This window comes from Tinamus guttatus, unplaced genomic scaffold (genome assembly GCF_059628265.1).
Source record: "Tinamus guttatus ecotype Peru unplaced genomic scaffold, ASM5962826v1 Tinamus_guttatus_pri_ptg000503l, whole genome shotgun sequence".
NCBI classification, from domain to species: Eukaryota; Metazoa; Chordata; class Aves; order Tinamiformes; family Tinamidae; genus Tinamus; species Tinamus guttatus.
The window spans coordinates 5,667,346-5,692,097 of NW_028289037.1; the positions used below are offsets into that span (position 1 = coordinate 5,667,346).

Sequence of the window (24,752 nt, forward strand, 5' to 3'; positions counted from 1 at the left end):
GCCCCTGCCGTTCCGGCTCTCCCTCGGATGGGGCTGACCGAAGCGGATGCCGCTCGCTGCCCCCAGGGCCCTGCCAGCCCAGCCGGCCGTGCTGCCGCCTCCCGCCCACAGCGCTGCGTCCTCCTTACTACTCACGCTTCACCTTTTGGATGCTCCAGTCCTCCTTTCTGATTTCCACTTCCCTGATTTTCTTGCTCAAACTTCCATGCATTTTGTAAATCTCCTTAAATCATTCATATCTCTGTGGTTTTATAGATCAAATCAACACTTTGCTTTTGATTAGGTTTCAAGAATCTTTCATTTCTCCAACTGATTCAGTCTACAGGAAGCTGGACCAAACTAAGCTTCACCCAACACTTTTTATGAAGTTTCTCTCTGACCATCAGAGCCCAGTAAACCCCGGCACCCCCTGCTTTGTCTGAAGCTTTTCAGCTCCGCCAGCTGCCCGTGCTCGTGGTGGGAGGCTGTGGAGCAGCAGTTCCACAGCAGCCGCCTCACAGCGCCCCGTTCTGCACGTGCGCAGGTTTCTCACGTGGTCGTGGACACGGCAGAGGCTCTAGTCAAGAGTGGTGTCTAAAAGCAGACAGAGTTTAGGCGGAGGCAAAAAGTAATGCCATTTCTGAGTAAAGTCTATTGATTTCAAAATTTTAGATCAAATTAGAAGCAGAAAGTTTTTGGCCTGGAACATTTTTCTGCCCCCATGTTCTGTGCATTAAAAAAGAAGTGAAGAATTGTTTCAAAAATTTCTGCCTAGAGAACACTAAAATGCAACATCTCATCATCAATAACAGCAGTTATTTAACAACTAATTACACTCTTTTTTTCTTGAATATAGATTTTGGAAAAAATAATGACATTTACAGGAGTCACCGAGCGAGCAGTGGCGCAGGTTGCCCAGAGCAGTTGTGGCGTCTCCTTCTCTGGAGCTACTCACATCCTGCCGTGACCATCCTGTGCCACGTGCGCTAGGTGCCGTTTGTGCAGCGGGGCTGGACTAGAGGATCTCCCGAGGTCCCTTCCAGCCTTCACCATCCTGGGTAATTCTGTGTGAATACTATTTGCTATTTATATACCAAAAAGTACTAAAGCTACAAAGGTCATTAAAACTTCTACCAAGGATTAATTTCCTTTGGTCAGATGAACAAAAACCTTGAAAATCCAACTGTGTCAGAAATCTAAAATGATTTGAACGTGCAGTGTTCAGTTCATTAGACATTACATTCAAGTGATTTAGAAGCTTCTGTATGTCCTTAATTGGCTCAAATTTCCTGAAGTCAAGAAAACAGTAGAAGAAATAGTAATCAATATTAAAAACCAAAATAAAACCAACAAACAAACAAAACCCCACAGTCTGAAAGTGAATGAAGGAGCAAGAGCTGCAGTGAAGCAGGCTGGAGATTCACAGCTGCTCTGTTCTTGTATGTAGCCAGACAGCTGGGCAGGTAGAAGTCCGACCTGCAGGTTTCCTAGAAAGTAAAGCTGGGGGACAGAGGAATTAAGAAAGCCTTGGGAATGACCCCCTTGCCTTGGAGCTGCAGGACAGCAGGCCTGGCCAGGCACTGCACAACCGCCTGCTTCGCTGCCACTTAGAAATACTTGATGGGGGAAGCAATAAGCCACATGTGAAGCTTCCCCTGCAAGTAACCTGTAGCACGACACCCTCCCTCCAGTCATTATCCCAAGTTTATCCCAACTTACCAACCACGACCTTCCAAGAGAAGCCTAAGGGGAGGAATTTATGCTGACTCCCTCCTTAAGGCGCAGGCCCCCATCTCCTGCTCCCGGGCAGCTCCAGCCCCTGCCTGCCAGGCAGCTGCGCTCGCACACGGGTCACAAGGCAGGACCCACGAGGACGGCCCGGGAGATGTGACAGATGGAACAAACGGAACTGCCACGCGGCTTCCTTATTTTGAAAACCTTCCCTTTATTCTTCACATTTTATTCTTCAAATCTTTGAAAATGAAAATGTGTTTATGAATTATACAAAAAGTAGATTTCCTGCTCAGGAGCATTTAAGTATCCTCTCTTACAATTTTCAGAATATTAAAAACTTTCAAGATATTAAATAGTAAAAAAAAACATAGCATTTTTTCCTCTGTATGGGGGGTAGTTCAGATTCCTCTATGTTAAAAGATATTTCCATGTTCTAAACAGCAGTTATTACCTCTGAATTAAATAACCTCAAATTCTGCCATCCATATTCAGAATAAAATACATTCTTGTACTTCAGCTTGTGATATTCCCATTGATTTTGTGAGAGGCAATAATAAATCTGAGTGAAAACATAATTAAGGAATGCTGTTTTCAAGATGCAGTATTTAGTTGAAAGCCTGAATAAAATCAAACACATGAATTCTGCCACTCAATTCACTGGAACCAGGTTCAGTCCGTTCGTACAATATTATACATCTATATGCGCTCACCACATAATTCTTGTACAACATCACTGTATTCTCTAAGACATCTTTACCTGAAAGCTGAAATTTAGAAGCCATCATTCTTCAGTCTGTCAAAATATTTAAAAATCCTTCAGGTCTTCTGTTCATTGGCCTTTGACAAACTTGGAATATTTTTGAGCAAGACATTCCCTTGAAAGATATATTTCACAGTCAACATGAGAGATCTGAAACAGCAGGATCATTAATAAAATTGCCACAAAATAGACACTATTGCTATGCATGGACCAGTCAAAACTATTTACAGCAAAGTCACGAAAGGTTTTGAGAATTCAGATGAGTACCTTCAAAAACTTAATCACTACTGAATTCTTTCAAATGAAGCTTCACAGGTTGGTGCAAAAGCAGCTTTACAGGTGGCTTCCCAAGACTTTCAACTGCATTTCTGTGCACTTGCAGAAGAAAACCCTTTAAATTACTATGAAAATAGATTTTAGTTTTTGAAAACAAGATTAACCTAAATTAATTGTTTCATTTTTACGAAGTGGATGATTGACCACAGACCTCAGAGATTACTATGCTTAGTGTTGGAGTAAATGCAGATGATTCTATACCACTCTAGTTTTTATCAAATAATAAATAGCTACTTTGACAGTCTACAACAGAACTTGAAGAATCTGTAGACAGTTTAGCTAGTATTTCACCTCAGGATAAACAGACACATGCTGTCTTTCACTGGGAGCCTTGCATACGCCATGCTGTGGGAAGACAGATGTGGGCAGCATTAAATATTTTGTATGATGCTTGAGGTACAAGGACTTAGCCAGAGCAGCCGGTCTCTTCCTATCCTGCTCTACTCCTCGGAATCTTGCATTTTCTGAAGGGCAATGTCAGCTAAGCCAGTCTCACTTTCCAACAGACTGTCAGGACGTGGGGCTTGTGCCTCTGACTCTTTGGTAAGCTCCGTTTCTTCCCTTCTGTCATCAGCATGATTTGGATCCGCTTCTTTGGTAACACCTGGGCCAGGATCTGGCTGTTCTTCACCCGTGGAACTAACCTCTGCTAGTTGCATTTCATCTAAACAAAAGAAAAATCCTACCATCAGTAAACACTGAATTCATGTGCAAGAAAAACATTTTTATTTTTAGGGAAAAATAAAAACTAGGAAACTATCAACTTCAAGAGTAATTAACTTAACCATGCTTCACCAAAAACACCTCAGCCACTAGAGTTCTGGACAAGAGTTCATTTTGGTTTCTTACTCCTGTGATAGCCAGTGCACAGCTGAAAGCCTGGCCGCCAGTAAGGAGCCAGAGAACTGCCAAAGCCAAAGGCCCCTCGGAGTGAGGAGCTACCACAGCCTGTGCACAGGCTTTGCCATAAACTTCCTTCCCACTCCTGCTTGTGCACTGGATACTCTTAAGACCTGGGTTTTTGTAGAGGGTATGAGCTTGTAAAGCAAAACTACCCAGCACTGGTGAGGCCCCACCTCCAACACTGGGTTCAGGTTTGGGCCCCTCACTACAGAAGGACACGGAGGTGCTGGAGCGAGCCCAGAGAAGGGCAGCGAAGCTGGTGAAGGGGCTGGAGCTCAGACCTTGTGAGGAGCGGCTGAGGGAGCTGGGTTATCTAGTCTGGAGAACAGGATGCTCAGGGGAGACCTTATCGCTCTCCACAACTACCTGAAAGGAGGTTGTAGTGAGGTGGGGGTCGGTCTTTTCTCCAGAATAACTGCCAATAGGACAAGAAAAAGTGGCCTCAACTTGTGCCAGGGGAGGTCCATGTCAGACATTAGGAAGAATTTCTACACGGAGAGAGTGGTGAAGCCTTGGAACAGGCTGCCCAAGGAAGTGGTGGAGCCACCGTCCCGGGCAGTGTTCAAGAAAACATGTAGAGGGGCACTTAGGGCCATGGTTTAGCAGGCAGGGTGTTGAAAGGTTTGCAGTTGGACTTGATGATCTTAAAGGTCTTTTCCAACCGTAATGATTCTGTGACTCTCTGATTCTACGACAAGGTGACCTGAAACTAGGAGGACTTCACTGTCCTGCCAGCAATACATAATCTGGTAACGCCTAACACGCGTGCACTACGTGCCTGAAAAAAGTTAATGCAGATTAACGCTTAGATGGTGTAGTATTAACTTCATAACAGTGCTCATTACCCTTTTACACTTTTGCAATCCTTAAAACAAAGGAAGAAGAATCCTAAGCAAAAAAGGCTTTTCCCCTCAAATGTTCGTATCATCACAGGAACATTGTATCAGAGAAGGCTAAGAGAAGGGCATATGGTGTTTCTTCTGCCACAATGCATTATTTGCTTATCAAAGGGAGGAAAACATCAGCAACACAGAAAAGAGCAGTTCCTTCTTTGCACTCACAATACACACGAAAGTTCATTTTATACAGCATATATATATATATATATGTATATATATACACTGTGTATATATATACACTGTGTATATATATACACACACACACAGTATACCTATGGCATATATAGGAGAACTAAAGTTTAACCTTTCTCACTGGAAGCAGTGGGCTGCTTTCTTATTCTCAAATTGTCCTACCTCTTTGAACACAAAGTAGAGGAGCATGAAACTTCCATGTTATGTTCAGATCTGGATTTTGAACAGTTGCAGTGTAATTCTTATAGCTCTGTTGTAGACAACTGAATAACTAGCATTAAAAACAAGTTTGGAGGAAGGACACATGGTCTGCAAATTGAAAGACTACAATTCCAGCACATGCAGGTATGTCGCTATCTTACAACAAAGCCCTTAGCATCACTTGTTAAGAGATTTCAAGACTGGTTTCCATTGCTCATGTCATACAGTTAGTGCAGCATTAGTTTCAGCAAGCAAACTGTAGGTCCTAACCTTTCTTTTGCTTTTTCTCTTGCTTCCTTTTTTCTTTGGCAGCTTCTAGTTCTTGTTTCTCATGAATTTCCTTCAGTGTCTTACAGACTTTTTTGTGGGTAAACCAGTGTATTTTCTGGCAGTCTTGGTCGCAGTACATCACCTGAAAGTTACAGCAGTTTATATATTAAATTATACATGGTAATATTTTTAGAGTACTCAGTTAAATTCCTCTATATATACTACTTCTACTATATACTCTATATATACTACTTCTACTAAAAATACTATAGTATTTTTAAGCAATGTGTAGTGTCATATGGAATGATTCCAAGCCATACATAATTCTAATAGTTTATTTTGCAACTGTCAACATACAAAAATGTTATTCTTCCTCCAGCTTTAAACATACAATCCTGAAAACCCAAATATTCTTGCTTTTGGAGTTGGGAGGTACCGCTCTCAGGAGGCACATATGCCGATACAGACATACACATCATTCCTTTACCCTATATCCTACTCTGTAAAGAGCCACACACAAAATCCTCAGCAATCCAGGGGCACTATTTTTTGCAATTCTATTGCAACAATTTATGGACTCTTACCATTTTACACACTGAACATCTCTTGTCTGCTCCTTTTTCCCCACAGGTTGTACAGAATTCAGCATCCACAAAACCCACTTGGCCAGTAATTGCTTGTGTAAGAACAGAGAAAGCAGTAGGGTCAGAACCCTGAAAGAAAAGATAAGAAGTGGTCAACGAGAACAAATGAATTCTGTAGAACAGAGGACATCCCACAATAATACAGTAAGTTTTGGACTTAAAAAAAAAATCCCTATCATCAGTAGCGAGGGCAGAAGAACAGCTTCCCAGTGACCATTTGTAGTCTCACTGAGGAAGCTGCAGCAGCAAGAATATAAATGACAGAAATTCAACTAAGATTCAGAACTTAACATTTAATTAGAAAGCTAACCCTGTAAAATGGGGTCAAGTTTGAAGGCGAGTAGCTCCCAGCACTTGAAGGGACACTGGTGCCCAGAGGAGCTGCTGCAGCCCTCGCACTGCCCGCACCGCAGTGCTGCTGCTGCCCAACACAGAGCAGGGCAGGGACAGTAAAGAAGACGGGGCTCTTGAGTAAGTACCAAATCAGCAGTTATCCAAGAAGTACATTATAAAAAACCAAATATAACCCTTATGCAACGGAATGGATATTGTTCGTTTCCAAAAGGATTTGGGGCAAACGTCTGGCTAATAGAGATGACCCTCCCTAAGTGGCTGCATACAAACTATATTAATTACAAGCAGTTCTAAATAACAATTAGTTTCATGCAGGATACAGACTGAAATTTTAACATAGCAAATGCGTATAATAGAAAATATCTGTCTAATTCCCATATATTCAAGCAACTGCTATCTTCCCTCAGAGATTCTTTTGAAGACAAGCAAGATGCTTTAAAGTGTCAATGTTCCCTGCTAATGCTGCTGCCTTTGGAGCCTGGATTCCTTTATACCTCAGTGGAGACAGGCTCTGCTTTTAGTGCTCTGGCCCATCACCTCTGAAGATGGACCAGCTCTACAGGAGGGCTGAACTTCTGGCTTAGTGACCCAAGTTACGCATTTAAAGTTAGTCACGTCAGAACAATGAGAGGAAGTTCAGACACTTTAAAAATAAATTTTGTACCTACTGAAGTTCACTAATACAATACTAAATTAATACTGCTCATTGCCCTCCTCCTTTCCACGTGAAATAACTCCAGAATCATCTTCCATGTACATCTCAGGAGGTACCACATCTGTTGTTTAGTAGCACTGCACACAGAATATCCCGCAGCTTATGTTGCTGTATCGTGGTTTAAGTGCCCCTTCGATGCACCTTTTGGGTGAGTTCATGACCTATACTTTCTTCAGCGCTTTTTTTAACACTGTCATCAGCTTGTAAATAACACACAGTAGGTTTTTGCACATTAGTCTCAGTGCTGGCACCTAGAAAAACATTTTCCTTGGCACTGACATACTAGTAGGCTCAGCATACTCAGGTACTGCAGACAAGCAGTCAGAACTTGAAATCCTCAAAATAATTTGCTGATATTCTTCCCATACAGTACAAACAGTAATATTTAGTGCATTTTAGTGGTAAGCATAAATAAATAATTCTTATGTGTAATATTGTAAACATGGTAGGAAAAAAAAAGTCATTTTGCTGCAGCCCTGAGTAGATCCTTAACCTGTTAGACCACCGTGAGACATGCAGGATCATAACTACTACTACTACTAAGCTGAGATGCTCTGACTGAGCTCAAGCAACTGAACACACCGAAGGGCAAAAGTTTCCATGCAATTAAAAACGACAGCACTGCCTCCTTGCCGGTTGTGTATCCTGGACAGTCAAACCCCATGCAACGAAACATATTACTTAGAAGAGAGAAGGAGAAAAGGCTGTAAGCTCTTGTCAGGAAAAAAACAACCAAAAAAAAACAACAGGAAGGAAAGTGTTTACTCTATAGGAAGCCCTAATGCAGTAAGATGACTCAAGTTTTCACATAGTGTTTATTTTTCCGGCCTAGACAAACAGTAGGGATTGCTGTTGTAGGCATTAAGCCTCAAGACATTTTAGTTCACTGGAGCCATTTAAGACAGAGGCTATTTTTAATTTACTAAGCACACTGCAAATACGTCACAGAAATTGTTCAATTCCCCCAACGTTAGTATATATAGCATCTAGCTCCAGAGACTAGGAAGAAATTTTCTGTTTTTTAAAGCAGAAAAATAGTAATGAATCTTACCAAGAATAAAGTAATTAAAAGCACTCTAGCAGGAATGTGCTAGCAAAAAAGCATTGGGAAAGATAAAGCTAGATTTTCTACTTGTAATTTTGAGTTCCTAATTTAGACACATGTTGTGTTGTATACTGCATTATCTTGCCTCTCCCACTAGAACAGGAAGCATCACAGAACATTCCAATATTACCAACTTTCCATGCACTCTGAAAACAACAGCTGTATTAAGCCTAGGAAATGCCTTGATTTTAGTGCACCTTGGGAAGAAAAAGTGCACAATGAGTTTCATCTATGTCTGAAGCTACAAATTTGTGAAACTGAATTTGAAAGAAAAGCTGACTAGACCTCCTGCAGTAGGACCAAAAAAAGCTCTGATAAGGAAAGAAACTACTCCAGTTTTCTTCAACGGCTAAGGTATCCAACAATTCATTTTTTTGGGCACAGAAAAAAATATAGTAGATGCTCAATGTTTTATAAAGGACAAAAGTATTACTACAAATATAATAAAACAAGTATTTGCTTGACAAGGGCAGCTTACTAGTTCAACAGGAGCAATACTTCTCACGAGCTGCTGGAGCAACGTGGCCTCACAGTAAGGGAACTTCCGAATGCTTTCCCGGATAAGCTTCTCTTGATAGACAGGAAAACCATCTTTCTCTCTCCCTTTCAAGAGGCTGTTTTTTTTAAAACCAAAGTCAAATAAGAGATCATATGATAAATATTCAGAAACAAGTACACAGCAGGTAGAGCTAAGTTTTTAGAGAAGAATTATCATTCAAAATGATTTCTGCAACTTTGAACACAAAAGAGTCTTCAAAGTGCAAATTAAATTATTTGCATGCCACCTGGAGAAAAATAATCATTTATAGCTGGACTACTATCAGCAATATCAGACTGAAGTAGAAAGTAAAAGTGCTTACGTTTTAAAAAAAGGGCACTGTAAAAATAAACATTGAAAAGAATGCACAACAGCACTTTAAAATACAAATTCTAGTTTACTTATTTTTCATAACATAGTACAGTCCTGATGTCACTATATTTAATTGTTTGGCTCCTACTTTTTTATTTGGATCACTGATGAGCTCTTCGATTTCAGTAGGTGAAAGTTGTTTGACTTCATAATTTACTTTCAATATCACCAAGAAATCCACAGAGGCCTAGAGGGGCCCTAGGCACGAGGTCCTTCTGGAAGCTGGGCCACTTAATTCAATATTTAAGATTAGGCAACTTGTTTTGCAACTCTGAGTAGGTTCTGCAGATCTGTCTGAATGATTTAAGAGCCCAAGTCTCATTTAAACCAGTGGGATTTGCAGTTCTCAGTTGCTTAAATGGTTTTGAAAAAAAAAAAAATCTCACCTTTTATGACTGCTGGAGAGTAAGGTGACAAGAGAAATGTTTCCAGATGATCCACACTGGACATTTAGAAACTCGTTTTTTGCTCATTTCCCCATTTTCTTTACCACACAGAGCTCTCTGCTGCTTTGTTGTGTATACATGATTTCCAAGCTCTAACAGTTTCAGAAGAGCTGAAACTTTAGGAATATTTCCTTTGTGCTTCAGGAATGGTCAGCACCACTTCAGAGAAACTAGGGCTCACTCCCACCCTGAACTCATTATAATTGGGATTATTTCAAAATTTACTTGGTACCGTCTTTATTCAAGACAATGCAGTTAAACTTGTACCGTTTTAGTTAGTATGAGTGGACACATTACTATTACTACAGTCATCTGGTATCTGTAAGGCTGGTCCATACCCTCAGAATCCCCTGTAGCAGAAATACAGACCTTTTGATAAAGCCATCTAGTTTGTCTTCTCGCTCTTTTAAGAACGTAATACATTTCTGGAAGATGCAACTGATGTAGTGCATTTTCATAGCCAGCACTTCATTCATATCTCTCTGCTTCATACATTTCTCACATATCAGATCCAGTACCCTGTAACATTTCTGCAGTGCTTCTACTTCTGCCAACAGAGGGTTCTCTTTTACCAGCAACACAATCTACAAGAAAGATTGAAGAAAATGTAAGCCAATTAGGAATTAGTATTTTCAAACTCACGCAGTAGCATAAAGCTTCCATCGCCCTTTGTAGCTAATTTCAGTGGGGTTTCTAATATTCCTCCATCTCCTCCTTATGCTGTCTTCCCCTTCTTTTGTTGGTGTTATTTTCTAACTATTTAGTTAGAAATTCTGCCATTCACAGCTTCCATACAAGAAACATTCAGTAGGTTCATACTAAAAAATAAAATAAAAAAAATACAGTTGCCTGTTGAATTAACCATTTTACAAGAAACAGTTGTAGAAACTACCATACCTTTTCCCAAACTCTCTTTTATTCCAAACACCTAAAATAAGCTGGACTTGCACAATTTAAGCAACTTCACAGAACTGGTTAAGCTCACATAAATTTGGCGTCTCTTGGGGAGACTACTCAAACCCTGCATGGACCATTTTGGGAGGTACTTGTATACTCTGCTCCCTAAATTAGCTGCCACTGCAGATGCATCCATGTTTGTATGTGCAACACACACCTTGCTCAGCCACTGCTGCAAAATGCTGACTTTGAGTGGCAAACCCAAGGAACCTGTTTTTGAATTTAGATGCATTCATTTCTCTGAGCTACACCAGGGGAGCAAACCCTGAGAGGCAGATTATTTTCAGCAAACATGCTGGGAAGCAAAAACAAAGATCCCTTGCACATAGCTTCAGAAACAGCAGCAGATGTTACTACGGTGAACGAGTGATTAAGGTAGAAAGACGCATGCTGAGGCAAGTACTGAGAGAACAATGAGATTTTGTTGAGACAGGAAATTATTTTTGTTTCCACTTCAAGTGAGGCAAAAAAAAAGCAGCCAAAAAATAGCTTCTTGTCTTCTTTCTTTCTTTCTTTCTTTCCTTCTTTCTTTCTTTCTTTAAATTCGAAAATACAAATCTCATGGCTTAAAGGTGTTAGCTAAAGATTCTGGCTTATTGCACCATGCTAAGCATGTCACAAGGATGTGCACAAGCATGAAAACTAAAATAGCTTCATTTTGAATCATGTTTAAATGATGGGCCAGATTCTGTAATTCCTTCTCATTTCCAGAAGCACATGAATAATGCCTTTGATCTCAACAGGACTTTCTGAGGAGCTGCATGCTTTTGGCAAAAAGAAACTGCTCCCATGCTAGCAAACATACAATTTACATATTACTCTACCTTAACAGGGTGCATGTTAGTAGTAGTGATTATTTTATGTAGAGGCCCAGCTAACTTTACTGGCAGCTTTGGTTCTTTATCCAGGCCTTGTGGTTTAGTATAGTAGTCTAGTCTTTCACGTGGAAAGAAGTTGTTGATGACCGTGACACAGTCATGTTGACCTAAAAGCACACAAGACAAAAAAAAAAAAAAAAAAAAAAAAAAAAAACCACCAGTAAGAACAAAACCATAGCTAGAAACCAAAATGAAACATAATATCCGACAGGGATAATGGTTGCCCACAGAGTTGCTAAGTGTAAGATGCTTTCCACCTCTAGCTGTAACTCTTGCCATATGTTCTAAAATTATAACCTGACATCCAGCAGGAAATGACTTCATGAAATTTCATTTTGAGAACCACACCCCCATCACCAACCCTTTTTTTTTTTCCCCCTGATAAGAGTCGAAAGAATAGGTATTTACTCAAAGTTCTTTAATATATTCAGAATTAAGCTGTATGGAAAATCAGTATTTTGATTCTCATACACAACTACGCTAGTAGTATCATGTTAGTGTTGAGAATTTCTCAAGAGAAGTTCTCCCAACTTTGTCCCTTCAAAGATTAATGACATTTTCACTGGGATTTCAGACCTGAAACAGACAGTGTATTTAATTTGAAGTGGGAGAAATTATAAGAACAGAACATGCCCAAAATTTACCCCCAAAAAAGAGTAATGATCAAAGTAACAAGATGAGAGAAGTTACACCCCCTTCTTGTTTTCTACATCTGACAAAATGATGGATTATCTGGCTAAAGGGAAAGTAAAATTTAGCTTCTCTAGTTCAAGGCCACATTCTTTAAACTGATTGATTTATCTTGGCACTGACCCCATTAATCAGGAGAAGAAGACAGAGCCAACCAAATTCCAGCATTTAAAATAATCCACCATTTCAGAAGAGACTGTTCTAAGCTAATAGAGCACAGTGTAAGACAAATGACAAGGGAATAAGTATCCTCACTTCCCACACACAGATGAATTCCTAGTCATTGGACAGATAACAAAAAAGAGGAGGAATAGATTCCAATATTCAGACTTTTACAGACTTATGCCTGAAGATATTGATTCTGTCTTGGTAACATAATCTTATTTAAACAAGAATTCTGCAATATCCTACTCAAGATACCACTCCGCATGCAGTATGAAAGTCAGCATCGCATGCAGAAACATCCCCCAAATCCACAAATTTGATTAATAAGGCTGTGCTTTTCAATGTATTTAGTTCCTAGCTGGGTTTGCAGCTTGAATCTCAAGTTAGAAATGTTGTATTTGTCTTTTTTAAAAGAACAGCGTGAGATGATGGAATTGAAATGGCACTATCTCACTGTTTAAGAAAGCAAATATATGGCAAGGTAGACTTTGGATCCAGAACTTATAACGTGTTTTGACATATCTGTTATCTCACAGATAACAGATCTTAAATCCAGCATTCATAAGCACTCAAGAAGCCTGCACAACAGACTTCCTTAGACATATTTAAACAATACAAGAAGGCTGGATTGAAAAGAGAAAAGGTGTCCTTGTTTATGTTTGTTGGCCATCTGAACAGTATGAGTTGATTCATGAAAAAGATTCCTCTTTTTCTGGAAACACATCTTTGCTGGAAAAATAAAAAGTATATTTGGTTTTGTTGGGAATGTTATTCCAGGAATCTGTCAAAGTAGTAAGGGAAGTAAAAAAAAGGTTTAAAACAAACAACACATCTGTGCTATCCAGGGTCACACAGCACATTTGAGCAAGCAATACATCTTGTAAAAACCTTGTTCTAGTCAAATTTAGCTGAGTAGGGACTGACGTATCTCGCACGGGGCTGGGAGAGCTCTCCCTGCGGGCGGAAGGGCAGGGGGTGACTCACTGCTCATGCGCAGCCAGGCAGAGGCAAAGCTCCCAGGCCGCTTCCTGACTCCGGGCGCTGTGCTCATTCCTTCCTAGTTCATTCCTTGCTACGGAGGAAGCTCCGAACAGGCACTTTGTGTCTACCAGTGCACTCCAGGCACCAGTGAGGCTACCAGATTGCTCTTACTGGTTAAGGAAGAGAATATGGAAATAAAATACAATTTGACAGTGTTATTGGATGAGATATGGAAAAGAGCTCAACTTCTGTATCATTTCAGAACTGGTCATGAAATAATGTCTTTCCAGTAAGCAGGCACCAGAATCCAACATTTCACATTCATTAGAAATTTAGGAAGTGATAAGAGACTTCCACCTTACCCACAAAAGCCGCCATCTGAGCTGCTGTCCTTCCCACAGAGTTGACAACATCAGTTTCTGCTCCAGCCTCTAACATCATCCAGGTGATTTCTTTGTTTCCTGAATTCAGATGAAGATGTGGGGAGACAAGAAAGAAAACACAATAAAACTTTATTTTGTTGAAAAACAAGCAGAAAACTTATTAAAAAAAAAACATAGAACAACACTGACAAAAAGAAACATTCTCAATGTCCCTACTTTAGCAACAATTAAAAAAAAAGACACAATGCTGCCTCCTTAACTTTGATGGTTCAAGAGGAACAAACCAAAGGGAAAAAAAATCATTCAGGATCAAACTGCCCTCTGTAATACACACCGAACTGTATATTACAGAATATTGAAACTTCCCCCTTATGGGAGCTGCATGTATATAACTATAGCAGAACTTGGTCCCCTTGGATAGCAGCAGAGAAGCAAATTGTGCTAATCTAGGTTGACAGTTCAGCTACAACATCTGCTATTCTAAGAAGAAAAACAAATTCAGTACTATTATGTAGCAGGAGCATAGAGAAGAGAACAGATTGTTCTTTTCTCCCCAGCGGGAACTGGGCGTTCAGACTGGGCTAAGTACCAAATAAAACGAAGCTAAAATTTGATGGGAAGATTAAATGACTTAATTGGTGCCCTTCAGAGGCTAATAAGGACATTTGTCACCAATCGTGCTAGTTCTATATTCAAAAGTATTCTTACTTCACCAGTTTTTGTGCATATGTTATCTAAAGGGAGGTGAATATAAACCAAGAAGTGGGTGGTGGATGGAAATTATCGTTTCCCATTTAAAAACAAAAGCTTCAGTAGTGTTCACATCCCACTTGTACTCACAGACAACACATCTTAAAGCCAATATGCAGAAGCATTCACACCCAAAATAGCAGGTCAGAATCTCAGCTGGTAGAAAATGGTAAAACTGCAGCAATTTCGGTGAAGCTCCAGCTTAACAACTTGTAGAAGTTTGTTCCCATCTATTGCGGCAGCTCAAATACCACTCAGAGCCACAGAATGCTGACATTGCCCAAAAGTCATTGCAGAAAAGCAAGGGGTTGAACTGAGCCAGTTAAAGTTCATGTGCACACACAGGCCTTTCTTTTTTAATGATAGTTATCAAAGAAAGCAGAATTTAACATTCTACCTGTTAAGAAATCCTAAGCAAACTTCCTCAGAACCTCTTTTCTCTGGGAAAGACAAAAGTGGACTAATAAAGATATTTAAAACAAGCTAGTATTCTCAAAACTAATATATCCCAAATTCTTTCTTTTTCCAGAAAGGATAGTGTTTTTAGGGAATGCCATTTCTTCACTGAGGAAATACTGTTCCTTTTAGCACAGAAAAATAACAGCACCAGGGCAGCTGCAACTATCCATCTAAGCCCCAAGTTCCATAGGATATATACAACTATAAAAAGTCTCATTAAAAAAAAAAGGAGCAGAATAAGAGAGGGAAAATTAATGTAAGGAAACACGTTTTTAAAACTTGCTAAATAATTTTATAAAAGCTACAATATAGTTTCAGAAATAATGTAAGAGAGGATTGAATCAGTAAACCACAAATATTACTAAGAGCTATTGATGTAAAGCGTTAAAAAGGCACTACAGTAAAGTATATTTTTTCAACAGAACTTACCTGTACATTGCACAAGGAAAGCATCACCAGGGACTGCATTTTCAGATCTGTGACTAATCAGGTCAGGAAAAGTATGGATAGACTGTGTGCCTCAAACAGCCAAAGCCAAACCTTATTGGAGAAAAAAGACCCCAACCCTCAGCAGCAGCTACCCTCTTCTACTGTCCTGACACTTCTACGGGCCTGGTCGTATTAACATGATTCAAAGCCTGAATGATACAGGAGCGTCAATACTTTCCTTTTGGTTATTAACTTTTAGCAAGCTGTCCGCATCGACATAACAAAACCCAGCAACCTAATTTTAGTGAAACGTTACCCGAAAGTCCGGCAAACATGAGGGCAGTGTATCCATGCTCGTGTTCATTGCAGTTCACGTCAGCTCCGTGCCGCAAGAGCAACTTGCACATGTCTCCCTTCCCTTTGTACGCCGCGTGCATGAGAGGGGTCATGCCATGCTGAGCAGAGAAAGAGCAAGGAACAAGGGTTGAGACGAGCGTTAGTTACACTTCTCCATCTTCGTACCACAGATAGTTTTCATTTGTACACACAGCACCCAATTTTAGCAGCCAACATCTTACATGACATGTAGGTTTTGGAGCAAATAAGCTCACAAAATCTTGATGAATAAATGTGGCTTCTAATGTATAGGAGACTGAGTCACTGCTTTCTAAATACACTGTGCTATTTATTTGAAGCAGACCAGCTTTGAATAAATCAAAAACATTTATCTTCAATCAATCAATGCTCTTTTCTAAAAGATATCCATGTTGAAGTAATGATTCTGATAAAGAACTTTGTTTTAAAGTTCCTAAGTTATTATTTTTCCAATATATTATATTGTATGAAACAAGAAAAATAGGAATGGAGGGCTCTTGCTTTTTTTCTCCACTGTAAGGATCTGCAGTTTCTGAAAACCCTCTTGTTCATTTTCAGCTGTGATTCCTGGTGTTGTGCCGATGACGTTACATCAGTACAAATGCTCTTCTGAGGCTGCACTGCTCTATCTAGACCTCAAAGCTACCCAGCCTCGACCCTGGCCTTTCCATGGAGCACCGAGGCACCGTGCGCTGGACTCGGCGCCATGTGTGAACGCAGACCTAGGCAAACCCTCGAGGAACTGTTCAGAGCGAGGGTGACTTGTTAACAGCTCCTTTCTCTCTCTCAAAGGCCAGGGAGAAGCACATTTCTCCTTTAGAAATTTGCACAACGTTCCGTTTTTAGAACTCGATACACTTTTTCCAGCACGCTGTTTATTTTCATTGAACATCAAGCCAGGATTTGTGTCAACAGCCAAGATACAGCGATTGCCTAGTAACGTTCCCCATTCAAATCAAAACGGCAATTTCTTCCCTTGTTTTGCAGGTTAAGGCCATGTGCAAACACTCTCTCACATCATTACTACACTGCAGGATATATATGGTGATATGATCTCCTGAAATAACTGTCAGATTGAGCCTTGGTACATCTTTTGTTTCCAACTATGATAGAACGAAACTAAAACATATTAGTATAATTTTCAAAAAAATCCTTTAAAGATGAGGGAAGACAGTGAAGTTGAAATTAGGATAACCTCATTGAAGTACTACTGTTCTATTATTCCCCACCCTAAATGGAAACATTAAAAAATAATTTTTGGCACAGTATATATAGGTAGCCTGAAATATTTTGGTATAATGCAGTATGTACTGCCATTAAAGAAAGATAAAACCTAAACAAAGCAGTTTGCAAACATGAAACAAATTTGTAATTGGCTTTGCCAGGTTTTATTTGCAGTTCTACAAAGGAAAGTAAACATATTATATCCTAGAAACCAATCTTTCCAGGACAACCCCAGTTTGGAGCAATAATATAGGTTCTCTTTAGCAGCACAGAGAAGTACTGCTGTAACACACTAAGAACACAGTGAGGTTTTGATCAGAGAATGAACATTAAGGACACAGTGACCTTAGGTGTGATTATACCCTGCATGCCTGCTGTTTTCCTTAAAAATCTGACAGAAGATTATATGACAAGGGAAGGATATTCTCTTCTGTCCTCCCTCTTTCCAGGAAGCTTCTAAGAAAGTCTGATTAAATCTGGAAAGTGTGAAGCTATAATGTTGATCATAAAACCCATCAAGCAGAAAGCATGTGGACGGATGTTAGAAAATTGGATTTAAAGCTGTTCTAATATCAACCCTTCATATTCACAGCAAAGAAACAGAGGGAAGAGAGTGGGGCTGTTTACCAGCATGCCTGGAGAAGCCAAAGACGTTTTGCACCCTGTATTACGTTTCAGTGCCAAATCATTGCACACATTCTCCCCTGGTTGAGTACAGAGAAAGGTCCAGGCACAGTGTGGGTTCTGACACATGACATTTGGGTCATCCACCAAAAGAACATACTTAACAGATTAAGTTGGCAGAGGGTTTATTAAGCATACAGATGAAACAAATTGCTTTATTCTTCCAGTATGGAACCTAGGACAAAGAATTAGTTTTCCAGCAGGAACCATATAACATTCTTTTGCCCAAAAATCACCTTCCCTACAATAAAAATGAATCTTTCCTAGTTTCCTGTTTTCTTCAAAGGAACATTACATGGGCTATACTGACCACTATTAACATTTCCCATCTTCTGCAAGGCCACAGCCATTCCCTACAAGTCTGATGGCCCATTGGGAACAGCTGTGGTGCCCCTGGGATTGCCAGGCACCTCCCTTGGCTGGGTTTTTTTTTTTTTTTTTTTGCTAATCAATCAGCAAGGACCTGCTGGCACAGAGCTCTGCCCAGGGCCAGCCTGGCTCTACCACCCACCAGCTGCCTGTCGCTGATGCTGAGAACACACCAGCAACCACTGAACAGAGCCATTTCACGAGGTGAGGGATGAGCTGACCTTACACTGCCGGCGCAGGAGCAAACTGAAGAACAAATTGGGCAGGTTTGGGGGCTGACTCAGCTCACAAAGAGGGAAAAGAGCAAGGGTTTGCACTCAGGGGGCCCAGGGCTTCAGGCCCAGGATGGGGGAAAGAATAACACCAAACAGCACATCTCCTTACAGCACCAGGGGAGTATTATACCCAGGGACGCTTCCTCAGGAGGAATAAAAACAAGTTCTTACAGGCAGCGGGCTGGAAAAACAACCTGTTGCCTTCCTCCACAGTGTTAAACAACAATGTTTCTCGAGAGTCTTTGACTGGAGGAATGGGGGTAAGGGAAAGGGAACCAAAAGTTGGCAAACCAACCAAACACATACACAGATTATATGTTGCTGTATGCCAGCAACTGGGCCTACGTTTGGTAGAAAAGCTGATTATGTGACCAGCAGTTAAACATGCGCAATGACTGTGAGAATATACACAATACATATGTATGCGTATACATATTTAAGTTAATATTGCATATGTAATTATAAATCTGTGCCTATATGTATATTTACCTAAAAGCCATTGCATTGTGCACAACATCGCAAGGTGGTAAACCAGCATCACCCAGGAAAACCTAGGGAACTGAACACGATTCCCCGCGTCCTGGAGAACAGCCCCCTCTCACTCCATGCTTCTTGCTGGTCGCCCACGTGCAGCTGGGCAGGCGGTGGGGCCCGCGGGCTGGGTCGCACTGCAGAGGTTCCCTCAGCAGCGCCCAGCTCTGCCCTCACCCCGCGGGCAGGCAGGGGAGCTACTAGCTAGGGGCTAAGGGGGCCGTGGTGGAGGAGATACTGGTAAGTAGGAGCAGGAGAGAAAAAAAACCAAAAACCCTTAGCTGAATAACTGCTACAGACACTGACACTGCTAAGACATCTGCCATTCGCAGATTACTTTGCAATGAGGAACCCAAGCCCACATAACATGGAAGAAGTGCCTTGCTTTCTTCCTCAGATTCTGGCAACTGCTCCAGTTCCATTCATTCAAGGAATTATAAGATAGATGCACAGACTGGCAGTGTGGCTTTTCTTTGAGACAGTACTTGGGAAGTTACCAAAAGGGATACAATAACGCAGAAAATAGCAGATGCCACAAGGAATCACAGAGGGGTCACTATGCGAGGAACATCTTCAAATTCACCTCTCCTTAAATAAGCGAGCATTATTTGAAATTAGACCACCTCATTAGATGAAGCCTAATTCAGCTAGATGTTATTTGGAAGTTGATTATAAAAAATGTCGCTAACTGACGTATAACAGAAATGCTACTGAACACTGCTAGTCTAGAAACGCAGAACTTCATTCTTCATCACATAAAAGCCTTTAGAAATTTCAGCCTTAAAGTTCCTGAATAAGATCACCTCTACCTCTCTTTAACAGTTAGATTTGGAAGGGATATCTATGAATAAATTTATCTATTCATAAGTATGAACTAATTATAATCTGAACTGCTGTTCAGTGCATGCTGATATGTCTATTTTAATTATAGTCCTCCTTTATAGTCTTCCTGCTGAGCTGATGATTCACATATGTATCACATCAGATTTCTCCATAATATTTCTATTTATATGCAGTGATGAAAAGTTAAATTCTACATCCACCAGAGACCTGAATTGAGACCTGAAGGAGATTTTTAACAGCTGTTGAATTTTCTCCAGCTAGTGTATTTTGAAATACTAGGTAAATAACGTCAAGAAGACAGAACTCTGTCTCCTCAGTAAAGGTCAAGGCTGCGGGCATTTCCTGCTAACAGAAAGTTTATCCTGGAACAACAAGGTAGACTGAGTGCAAAATCCTCCACTGGAGACAATCAGTATGAATACAATTACACAGACCTCACACACTAATAAGCAGGTTGTTGCAGTAACTTCCAGAAATTATTCAGTTCTGTAACCAGCACATAAAAGCAGGTTGTTTCCAAAAGGATTATTTTATATTATAGAAATGAAAAGCTGAATGAGCAAGCTAGAAGGAAACTGTGAAGTTGAAAACACCAAATGATGGTTCTGTACATAATAAGGTTATAAAGTACCTTGAAATATTTTAAGTATAAACAAATAAGAACCCTTTTCAGATCAAGCCTCTCTGCTTGATCCACTGAAGTGAATTGTCAAGAAAACACAGGACTGTGGTACTATAGTGCCTCTGGGCAACATTAACTAGCAGCACAACCGGAGGAAACTTCCATGGTAGAAACCCAATGTGCTTCCTCCAGACCACGTTTTGGTAATAAACAAAGATCTTAGTCACGTCCTGCATATGGATGGAGTTAAAGTCTACAAACTGCCAACTTTAAGTCACAACAATATTTACAAGCGCTGTACTCTCAGGAGGAAGAAAGTTCCAGAACACTTTCTTCCACAGTACATTTCTAAACTAACAATCTTCCCAACTACTGCTGACTCTCAACACTTTTTAATCTAGCAGAAAGGGGGCGTAAGCCTGCACAGCTAGACAAAAATCAACCTAATCATTAATGGGACATCTCTTCATGTATTTAGGTATGTTCAATCTGGAGACACAGCATGGAAGAGCCTGCTTCTTGCATGCTGCAGATTCTCCAGCATGTGCAATTATTAAAATGTGACTCATGATTACCACAAATAGAAGGGGCAGGCCACAAAATAAGCAAAATTACATTTAAAACATCTCGTATTGAAAAAAGTCTTTGAGAATGAAGGAGGAAAAAAAATATATCCTAGTTCTCACATCAGTCAAACTCTGATATCAATACCTAAGCATTTCACTATCAGAATTCTGTTTCCTCATTTCTTAACATTAACAAAAATGTGCCATAGTAGCAATATAAATAACAATGTGAATTCCAGGACAAACAGCTAAGGCAAAGAAAGAAAATAAGACTCGATGTATTCAACGTAGGCTCTGGTTGTGTCTAACTTGGATAACAGATGAAACTAGTGTTTAATTGAGGTCTCTATATTGTGTGCATATAACAAAATAGCATATTCGAGGAAAATTAGATTATAACAAAGAAAGTTTAAAAGATGTCATGTGATGATCTGTAGATTAGGAATCCTAAATAAATCTGAATCTTATCCTGTCACATGTAATCACCAAGCACCAGTCTTGGGGGTAAAAAAAAAAAAAATGAGACTGTAAGAAGTTCTTTGTGTAAATTGTTTAAACCTTATGTGCTTTGGATATATTTACTCAGACATGAACATTAGGCCAGTATAGTTATTCTTTAGCCTGACACGTCACTCAGTTACGGTTTCTATTAATAAAGCATATCCTATCAGTAGTAATCTTACCTGATGCACTAATACTGCACAGGATTCCCACTACCCTAGTCCAGCTTTTAAACAAAATAGATGCTTTTAAAGCTCAAATAACAACACGCTCAAAAGCATACTTGCAATGAAAGTTGCATTCCTAAAGATTATAGTAAGGGTTTGATTAGTTTGTCCAAAGTTTGCTGAGATTTATGTGCAAGAAATTGTTCTTAAATAAAATTAGGTATTTAAAACAGATACACAGTAAGGCAAGGAGGAGGAGGAAAAAAAAAAAAGAAAAAAAAAATCTAATGCTATCCCAGGCAGGCATATGCCAGTAGATTGAGGGAGGTGATTATATCCCCCCGATTAGCACTTGCGAGACGGCCAGTCTCACCTTCCAGTACTAGAAGGAAATAAGCTGCAGTGAGTTCAACAGAGGACAACCCAGACACACAGGAGCTCCTGCACTGGGGGCTGTGGCACTTGCCCAAAGAAATTTTTTTTTTTTGGGGGGGGGGGGGGGGGAGAAAGATAGGCTTAGCCTGGGGAAGGAGCAGCTTTAAGGGACAGAAAGCAGATGGGCAGTGCCTATGGAGAGGTTATCAAGAAGATGGAGGCAAGACAGTTACTTGTGGCAGAAGGACAAGAGGACACTGGGCATAAATCAAAAGACAGGTTCAGCCTGGACATGGGCGAAACCTTTTACACCACGAGCACAATAAGGCAGTGGAACAGGTTACCCAGAGGTTGTGCAGTCACCATCCTTGGAGATTTACAGGACCTAAAGGCTTGAAGATACGAGCACCCTGGTCTGACCTCATTGACAACCCTGTTTAGAACAGGAGGTTCCTCTAGAGGCCTCTTGAGGTCCCTTTTAGCCCGAATGTCTTGGGGTTCACAAGTATTGATAAATTTGGGGAAAACAAACAAACAAACACACACATATTAAAATGAAGTATTTAATGACACACAGACACATGCAACTGGACACTTAACTTGATAAATTACCTACTGATCTCAAATGTGCTGGGCTGTTACAGTATTTGCACAGCATATTAATGTTTCATTCTTTTAGAAAACACTATAATAAGAAAAACATAATGAAACAGATATCCCACACTATCCAACATCTCACATCCCCTTTATCCAAGAAATTACTTCCACCTGCAGGTAACACTTAAGGTATAAGTCTTCTACACCTGCTTTTAGATAAGAAAATGTTTACCATTAAACGTTTACCATTTCTGACCTAGCTGCTCTCTATGCTTACTGTGCTGCAGAGGCTTTGGCTGACACGCTACAAGTGTGGGACAGATGAATAACTGGGACACATATTCCTTTTCCCTTCTGCTACAGTTCAGGCCCTGCAGTTCAGTGCAGGCAACAGGAAGCAAGGAGGGAGCCTTCCCACATACCCTGCTGCAGTGTTCCTTTTCTGTACCCATCAGAAAGTTCATGCAGGGCCTTTAGAGACAACACAAACTCTGTAATACATTCAGTAATGTTGATCCTTATTTTTTCTTAAAAAATAAGAACTCTTCAAAGGCTTATTACTCAGCTGCAGGCTGGAAAGTTCTTCAGAAGAATTCTGATTTCCTACAGTCTCTATAGCAACATAATTTAATAACAAGAAGCCCTTCAGACCTAGTATTTTCCATGCTAAATTCACCACTGTACTTGCACAGTTTTGTCATACCTCATCCAAGCAATTGACACGGACATTCTTGCTGCCCAGTAGCCTTCCAGCCTCTTCAGTGTTCCCTTTAATTGATGGAAGGAAGAAAAAAAAAAAAAAGAGAGAGAAGAAGAAAAAAAAAAGAAAAGAAAGAAAGAAAGAGAATGGAAAAAAAAATCAAGAGAAAAATTAGTCAATTAAAACCAAAACCTTTCTAGGTAAACCACTGGTTGTAATTACCAATAAATCGATCCCATCTAAGTAAGAAGCTTAGGAGAGTGTTCTGTTCTAGGAGCTAAAAGCCAAAAATTCGTAACAAGAAACAGTAGCTGATAGCATGCATTAAGAGCAAACATTCATTTCTCTGACATACACACACAAGGATAGAATACCAATGTCCCTCCATAAACTCCATCAGAATGTGAGACTCATGAACTTAAAAATACTAAATATTTTAACACGTCTATACTTTAGAGAAGTTTATGTCCAAAGAGCTATATAAATGCCTGCAAGAGGAAGTTATCACACATTAAAGACTTCTGGGCTGAATGAAACCTTTTATCATTTACTCCCCTTTGTTTTCCTGCTTACATATAAAACAGGCAACATTCCACCAGCCAGGCAAAAACACAGCTCCACAGGAGGGGAACATAAAGACTGGGACTGATACAGCTGGTCACCAGCACTTCTGAAAACTACCCAATCCATAAGGATGCTCCAGTCTTTGAGAGCTCTGCAGTGACACAAATAGGCCATATTTTTTTTAAAAAAAAAAGGGGGGGGGGGGAACCTTCTAGGCAAGCCACAGATGTAAGGATTTGGCACAAAGACCACTCTAGTTAGTGCAAAAGCCTTTGATACAACTTCTCTTTCCTTCTTTCCTTCAGACCTAACACACAGAAATAAAAGCACACTGCAAGAGTGTGCTTCATGTGGGGAATTTTCTTTAGTCTGTCACCAGGAAACATAGACTTCTGATCCTCAAGTCAGCCGTAGCCAAGCTCAGTTCAGATGGAGTTCGGAATATAGCTGCTTACAGAGTGCCACGAAATACGTGTTAAACACAGCTGACGAGGCAGTACGGCAGAAAGCCCGAGAGGCACAGGCACCACGACCGGGTGAAACTGCACCTCCCGCACGAGACGCGAAACAGAAGAGCAGGAAAGGTAAAAGCTGCACAACGCTCCGCACAGGCCCAAGCTCCGCTTACGTAAAGACAACCCGGCTCGCAAGGACACCCAGGCCCGCCACACATGCAAGAAAATAAAGCCCAAGGAGATGGATTATCCTGACACCCGCGCGGGGCGGCGCCGCGGCCGCGCTCCGCCGCCAACGCCAACGGCCGCGCTCCGCCGCCAACGGCCGACTGGCTGCGCGGCCCGCGGCGGCCCCGCGGCGCGCTCACCTTGCGCGATCACGGCCAGCAAGTCCCTCTCCTCGGCGCTCAGGTCGCCCCGCCTGGGAGGCGCCATGGCTGCCCCGTGCCGCCCGGCGGGCCGCGCTCCGCGCCGCAGCCCCAGGCCGCTCGGCCCGCCCTGCCCGGCATGGCCGCTTCCTCCCGCCGCTCCGCCCCGCCGCCGGCCCCGACCATTCGCCCTGCAGCGTAGGGGGATCCGCGTCTGCCCCTTCCCTCTGCCGCCCCTGCAGCTCGGCGCCGTCGCGCAGACGGAGTCTGAACTCTCTCGAGCTTCCCTAGAAATTTAAGCGCCCGGTATTGCTAAAGTCTCCGCTCCGCTTTGCTGCTTTCGTGGCGCTCTTCCCGCTGGGCGTCCCCCCAGGGGTGCCGCGAGTGGTGCGCGCG

General features: G+C 41.1%; 1 protein-coding gene across 1 annotated transcript; it reads right to left on the minus strand.

Annotated features, from left to right (window-relative positions):
- Positions 1–2,348: 2,348 nt before the first annotated feature.
- ANKMY2 (ankyrin repeat and MYND domain containing 2) lies at positions 2,349–24,447 on the minus strand. The gene is made up of 10 exons (XM_088533509.1): positions 24,357–24,447; positions 22,973–23,037; positions 15,457–15,595; positions 13,482–13,580; positions 11,230–11,390; positions 9,818–10,032; positions 8,571–8,706; positions 5,859–5,987; positions 5,275–5,416; positions 2,349–3,473 (listed from the first exon to the last, which is right to left on the minus strand). The coding sequence occupies exons 1-10, from the start codon at positions 24,421–24,423 to the stop codon at positions 3,250–3,252; spliced, it is 1,377 nt and encodes a 458-aa protein (XP_088389635.1). The 5' UTR covers positions 24,424–24,447; the 3' UTR covers positions 2,349–3,249.
- Positions 24,448–24,752: the final 305 nt, after the last annotated feature.